This window comes from Etheostoma spectabile, chromosome 21, assembly GCF_008692095.1.
Source record: "Etheostoma spectabile isolate EspeVRDwgs_2016 chromosome 21, UIUC_Espe_1.0, whole genome shotgun sequence".
Classification (NCBI taxonomy): domain Eukaryota; kingdom Metazoa; phylum Chordata; class Actinopteri; order Perciformes; family Percidae; genus Etheostoma; species Etheostoma spectabile.
The window spans coordinates 17,001,696-17,008,681 of NC_045753.1; the positions used below are offsets into that span (position 1 = coordinate 17,001,696).

General features: G+C 39.5%; 2 protein-coding genes across 3 annotated transcripts; one reads left to right on the plus strand and one right to left on the minus strand.

The window, feature by feature from the left end:
- Positions 1 to 140: 140 nt before the first annotated feature.
- On the minus strand, positions 141 to 5,253 carry samd8 (sterile alpha motif domain containing 8). 2 transcript variants are annotated; one of them, XM_032502621.1, is made up of 6 exons: positions 5,045 to 5,253; positions 3,565 to 4,140; positions 2,214 to 2,309; positions 1,989 to 2,106; positions 1,749 to 1,899; positions 141 to 1,258 (listed from the first exon to the last, which is right to left on the minus strand). In XM_032502621.1, the coding sequence occupies exons 2-6, from the start codon at positions 4,116 to 4,118 to the stop codon at positions 954 to 956; spliced, it is 1,224 nt and encodes a 407-aa protein (XP_032358512.1). In that variant the 5' UTR covers positions 4,119 to 4,140; positions 5,045 to 5,253; the 3' UTR covers positions 141 to 953. The 2 variants fall into 2 exon arrangements, with proteins under 2 accessions (XP_032358512.1, XP_032358513.1); XM_032502622.1 differs by lacking the exon at positions 5,045 to 5,253 and adding an exon at positions 4,225 to 4,361 and having other exon boundaries at positions 423 to 1,258.
- A 166-nt stretch (positions 5,254 to 5,419) lies between these two features.
- On the plus strand, positions 5,420 to 6,979 carry LOC116671395 (dual specificity protein phosphatase 13). Its single transcript, XM_032502636.1, has 3 exons — positions 5,420 to 5,759; positions 5,865 to 6,082; positions 6,224 to 6,979. The coding sequence occupies exons 1-3, from the start codon at positions 5,623 to 5,625 to the stop codon at positions 6,415 to 6,417; spliced, it is 549 nt and encodes a 182-aa protein (XP_032358527.1). The 5' UTR covers positions 5,420 to 5,622; the 3' UTR covers positions 6,418 to 6,979.
- The last annotated feature ends 7 nt before the right edge of the window (positions 6,980 to 6,986 follow it).

The window sequence follows — 6,986 nt, forward strand, 5'->3', positions numbered from 1 at the left end:
AAAAAGCACTACACAACTATCCAACAGTAAACATAAAATATTTGGGACATTTCTACACAGAGAAACCTATCAGAACCCTCAAGGTAATTGGCAATTGGAATTATATTTAAGACAGTTGGAAATAAATCTTTGATTCTGTGTTTGGCTGATAATGAAATTATCATACTTTACTGTATCCTTCAGTGAGCCATGAATTACTCTACATTCAACATTCAGTAACATTGTCAACATGTAATTATTGTTTCGAGGAATGAAAGACTTTCAAACAATGGCAAAGAAGTAACACCTGTTTCCCAACATAATGAACATTTTGCTATATAGAAAAAAGCAAGTGTAATGTAGATCTTTACATATTGCTTTAATAGTGATCTATAGAGTTATGTTTAGATAAATTACAAAGTGGGAGGTGAGACAAAACACTCAAATTAATAGATATTATAATTGCACAGAAAATGGCAAACTGCTGTGAAGGATTACGGACACTGCTGCCTGAGAGTTTGTCAATGTGGCTTCCTTTTATCATGTGTTATCCAAATATACTCTAACAAACATATGAGTACGTCTTTAAGTTGAGAAGTACTGAAAAATGCAGTTAATGCTACATAAAATGATATCCCTTTAGAGGACAAATAACCAATAAATGAGACACATCTCCACAGTGTTCACTTTTCAAATCAAGTACAGAGTGTTAATGGGGCTTTTAAGAAACTCAGTGTTTTGTGGATTTTGTTTAATCCACCTAAAAATATGTGGCAGGGGAGGCAGGTTTGAAGACAAGTCCCGGAATATAAGAAGGTATGGCTCTGTGTATCCCATCAGGCCTCGGTGCTAACAGGATCACAACAGTAGTCTTTGTTGATGAAGATATCACACACCGCCTCAGTTGGCAACTTGACAAAGCAGACTAAAACAGCACAGGCTAACGTGTCTGACAGGACCGCTGCTGCTGTTCATTATCCAATAAGCCTCCTCATCACAGCAGGTCTAGAGAGAGGCCAACCATACTCGTTGGGGACAGGCCCGTTGACATTGCTCTCAAAGAAGGAGAACATGGGGAACCAGATGCGAGCTCGTCGACTCTGCTGGTAGGCCCGGGTGTTGGCTAGAGTGTGGTAGTACAAGAAGAGTCTGGTAGTGATATAGAACGCTATGAAGACGTCAATCGAGTAGTGTTCATGTGCAGCCAAAATGAAGAAGATGCCGAAGAGATTCAAGACCCAGGACAATGTGTGAATGAAGTTCCAGCTTCTTGGGGTGTCTGTTTGTGAAATAAGAAGAAAGAAGATTCAAAATACATTGAACAAATTAGCTTTTTCTCTTGTTGTTTGGAGTTTTTACTACACCATCCAGAAATCTATTATATCCTTAGGTGACTATTTCTGTCCAGGTCAGACTGAAGAAGGCTATTTTTTTGTATTTTACTTCAGCTGTAATGCCAAGCTAGGACATTGGATGGCAACAAAGGGACAGTGTTCCCAAATACGGCTACTTTTTTTTCTTCCTCTACATGAGTTTTCCCTATGATTTAGTACTTCAACCTTCTGATGTCACAGCTTTTAATAACAGCTCATAGTTTATCATAATATTCATGAATGAATTTGGAGGCGCCTAGATAGCTCACCTGGTAGAGCGTGCACCCCATGTACAAAAGCTCAGTCCTTTGCTGCATGTCACCCCCCCCCCCTTTTCACATCTTCAGCGGTCTTGTATAATAAAGGCCTAAAATGCCCCCCAAAAAAGCTACTCACACTCTGTAACAAAGAAGTTGAGCAAGGTAAGGACCACAGTGTGGCCGCTGAACATGTAGTCACCACATGTATGCACTCCTGTCAGGGTCATCCCAAAACCACTCCAGATGGCCACAGCTCGCTGCAGTTTGGCCCACATGTCACCATACATCTAAAGGGGGAGAAGAAACGATCAGTACTGTGATCTATTAAAGAGGCAGAGATGTAGTGTTTCAGATACACAAAAAACAAGTGTGTTACCTTTCCTGAGCACTGCAGGTGCTGTCCTGGCACAGACAGGGACGTGACAAACATTGTGATACAGCGCAACATGAACACCGTCCCCATGAGGCTGCACATGCGCCGCAAAAGGATAGATCTACAAGTCATGACACAAAGTTAACGTCCATAGCATTGGTTTAAGGAACACACTGTAGGTATCCAAAAACACAATCCCTGCAATGGCAACTTTGTACTCTACTGTACCTGTGTTTATGAAGCAGTAGAACCAATACCCAGATATTACAGAGGATCACTCCACATGCTTCTGCCATGGCAAAGGCCCATGGTATTCTAGGCACACTGTTGAACAGAGAAAGAAAAGAGATTAATGCTGAAATGACTAGTCACTTATCAATTTAAAAAAAAAACTCAAAACATTCTATTGTCCAATTTCTTAAAAGTGAGGTTTGCTGCTTTTATCTGCATGTGTATATCTTTGAGTTTTGTACAGTTGGTTAAACAAAACAAGCAATTTGATGGGGTTTTCTATTATTTTATAAAGCAAACCATCCAAAATTGAGACAGTGATCAACAATGAAGTAATTCGACAAATCTTAAATTAACTCTTAGACTCAGTCCTAAAAATACCCTTGTAACATATTTTGGGTTAAAATACTACAGCTAAGGCTTAAATATTTCAAACAGCTTCTAATTTCTATGTTTAAAGTTTCATGACTGATATTAGATGACAAAATATGGACTGCAATATCACTAAATTAACACAAAAGCTGTAACTTGCTTCTTAATGTTTTATCATACCAAAAAAAACAACAACACACAAATCAGCTCTCCCAATAAACATGAGATGACACTCCATAAAAACTCAAAGCTAAGCATCGGGTCACATTACAAAGTAGGTCACTTTAAAAAACACTCAAAGGTCTCTCTGAACCAAAGCCCATCAGGAATATGTGAGGACACTAATAGAAACATGCTACAATAAAGTAGGGCACTTATAATGTCCACCATCTGGTGTGAAAGTCTAACAAATAATCTGTGATAAATATAAACAGGGTTCAAAATTAACTTATTCATCAACCAGCCAAATGGCTAGTAATTGTTAAAATTTTACCAGCCACTCAATAGATTATGTTTTACCCGCATTTGGCTGTTAGATAGTGCTAACTTCCTATTTAATATTACACATATTTTATTTTGATATACCGTCTATTACTGTATGTATGTAAGTTGTAAATTGTATTCTAAACTTGTATATACATGTAAATTCTATTCATTCCTCTAAGTATTTTTCAGTAGGTGTTCTGGTATTTTGATCTTTTGTTATCTTATTTTATCTATTTTTTTTAAAATCTTATCTATTTTATTGATTAATTTTAGTATATTTGTGGTATTTTCTGTCTGCGTGGGAGTGAGTGTTTATGTCCTTGTAACTTGCTGCTGTAACAGAGTAATGTCCTAGTCTATTTTGAACCCTGAATATACATATATGGCATTTCAAAGCTGCCACAGGTTTTCGTTGTTTTTTGATGGCTGCCCAGTGCCCCAGGTCAGAAAAAATAAGGCTTAAAGAGTGTCTTAGTTGTCACACACCCACCTGTCTAGGAATATATCTGGCAGTGGAGGGTATGTGCGCATGTCAGGCACCCTCTCATGCACTATAACCATGACGAAGGACGTGAACCCAAACACAAATACCACATAGATGGTGCTTAGCACTGTCTTCCAGTACTCTGGGTCCAGGCGCCTCGTCTGCAGCTTGTACTTCCCATTAGTGTACTGGTGATACTCCTCTCCCACTGGTGCGGTTTCAGTGCTGTCACAGTCTCTGCCTGATTCTCCATTACATAGCCAGTCCAAACTGCCTCCGGTGCCTGTGGGAGAGCCATCAAAGGGAAGACCCAGCTCCTCCAACACATCAATGTTCTGTTTCTGTAGTTTGCGGATGGACACCATCAGCCGCTTGATGTCCCCCAGGACTTTGAGCTCCAGAGGTGGTGAGCGGAGGTCATACTCGCTGAGGGCAAGCAGGCTGGTGCCATCCAGTCGGTGCTTGTTGCAAAGCAGGTCCACATAGTCACAGAAGCCCTCTTCCCTCAGCCACTTGGCGACATGCTTGGGCGTCCAGCGACGGACACTCAGTTGGGTCATTGCCTTTTCCTCACTCTGAAGGCTGGAGAGAAGAACATCAACATTTCAACTCAAACAACTGAGTTTTCCATTACTCTCAATATCAGTTTGTTATTGACTTCCTTACCAATAAACAAAGGAGTAAACAGTAAGCACTATTAGGCACTATTTACTTTTACTGCATCAACAATCCTAAAATACAAACCAAGTAGCATTGCCACATAGACAGCAATTCCAGAGCTACAGAGGCAAGCTGAGTATTCACAACTTGAGCAAATATATGAGGCAAACAATGCCAAGTATGTGCAAAGATAAGTTTGCATACGCCCTAAAAATGTAGGTGAAGGAGCACCCATAGACTTTTGCAATGGTTATAGATAATGAGTTGTTGGCTATTATCACCAATCTTATTATAGCCGTCACTGTCTTGCAAACTAATAGGAATAATCCTTGTTTAAGCTTAACTTCAGTGTCCCTGTAAGCAAACCCTGTCTCTAAAGTCTTTACCAAGGATTACCAAGATATCCATAAAATGTTGGCATCTCTACCTGTTGAGTGATTACATTATATGACGGTACAGTGGATTGTATGGTTAAGAAAACAGCTATAACTCACTAACTTTGTCCAGTAAAAAAACACCCACTTCACCTGCATTAACCCACATCACTGGCAGTGGGTATCAATAAGGTGGGGCCAGGAGCTAATTCTACGAACTTCTATCAATATCTTGTAACGTCAGCGTTAAGATAACTAGCTAGCCGACCAACTGGTTGACGCTGGCGTAAGCACAAGCATGCCTTAGGTAGACATGAAACCATGCGAACGACTCCTCTGTTTTATCACAGCCACTCTTCCTCAGCATGCTAACGTTAAACCAAGTCTAGCTAACGTTAGCTAGCAAGCTATGAGCTATCGTGATCAATGCGTGTGCCTTAACGCTCACTCACCCGGACTGAGATGTGACAGAAGACGATACGGAAACGTATTTATTTAGCTAGCTAACTAAATGGCATCTTATAAGAATCTGAAGAAATCGTATTTGGTTATGTTGCAATAACACGGGCTTGTTGAAAATCATTTCGCCCTAGCTTTGTGCAGGTTAGCACTGTTGACAAACCCAGGCGGTAATGTCCAGAGTAGCTGCGCACGTAAAATCTATTACACGGGGCTCCAGTTGAGCAACAATGACACCTACTGGTGAAAAGAATACACTGCAGAGTCTTTAATTCTTTATTCTTGAAATTGTTCAAATATGATCAAATAAATTACGTCTTTGTGAAATAAATTAAAGGCCACAAAACACCACAAAATGTATACATAAAAGATTTAGAGGCGTGAGGCTGGATACAATTTAGATTATGGGCCACTGATTTAATTTTAGACCAAGGACACCTGTCCTTGTCAATACCAATGTGGTTATAGTGAAGCCTCAACAGAGTTGAAAAATAAATGTTGGAGGAAAAAGTCATACAAATGGGTAGTTTCAGAGTTATGTAAGCAACTACAAAGATTCATTCAGTCATCTATGAACAATATACCGGAAAGTAAAGCAGTTTCTCCTGCTATTCCATCTGTCAAAGACTTGGTGAAGGTTTTGTATGGAGGAAAAAGATTTGGTAATCACGTGAATGAAGTTTGGCCTAACCTATTCATTGGAGACATGTGAGTATTTGACATTGCTCTTAACAGCTTAGAAAATAAAAGTAAGTCTATGTAGTTTCCTTCTAATGTGTTTCTTGTTACAATTCCTGTTTCCTTTGTCACCAGGTCGGTGGCCAATGATCGCTACAGTCTGTGGAAGTTGGGAATCAGTCATGTTCTGAATGTAGCTCATGGGAGCATGCACTGTCAGGGGAGTCATGACTTCTATGGCTCCACTGTGGATTATTATGGAGTGCCTGCAGATGACTCACCGTACTTTGACCTCTCTCGCTACTTCTTTTCCTCTGCTGAGTACATTCAGAGTGCACTTGACATGCCTGGTGGTAAATACTCATCGTTTTGCTTTATTGTCACTGAGTTTTTATCTCAGGTCTCTCTGCAAATCAGTCATCTTATCCGGAAAAAAATCCCACTATTTCCTCATGCTTTAGGTTCATTATAATCTTTTTCTCCTTCTTCACCAGGTCGGGTTTTTGTCCACTGTGCAGTTGGAGTGAGCAGGTCTGCCTCCATCGTCCTAGCCTACCTAATGATCCACCAGCATTACACCCTGCTAGAGGCTATCAATAAGGTCAAAGAGCACAGATGGATCTTCCCAAACAAAGGGTTTCTCAAACAGCTTTGTGCTTTGGATGTGAAACTACGCAAGACATCATGAGTAATCCTCTGCACCTCAAAAATTGATTTTTTAAATTACTGAACCTAAAAAGCTCAAGATGAATGAAGAATGCACTGACGGCCAGTGGAGGGAGTAAATGTACTTGACTTTAATCAGTTTGTTTTAAGAATGGTATTGAATCTATTGACCTGGGTGCTGTGTTTAATGTGAATCATGCTATCTTTTCACAGCATATTGACCCTTATATTAGTAGGAAATCATTGCAACCACCTTACCCTTAGAATCCATTTTAAGTCTCAGAATCCATAAATAATACTTATTTAACCTTTGTTTTATGTTGAAGGAAATTTACATCCACTATGATGTGTTGTGTATTGACTTTAAAACAACATGAACAATCAGTAGATGGTTTATAACACTGGATAATTTATTTGTAAGCAAAGTTAAGTACATTTTGAATGTTGTGATTTTTGTGATTTATTCTTAATTCTCAGGAAAAAAATATTTTGTTGCCTTCTCTGAACTTTCTTAGATGTGTTGAGTTGCTCTGGGGTAGAATTTCTACTCATGAACTCAATATTTGTGAACTCATCGCCACAACCCCCCCC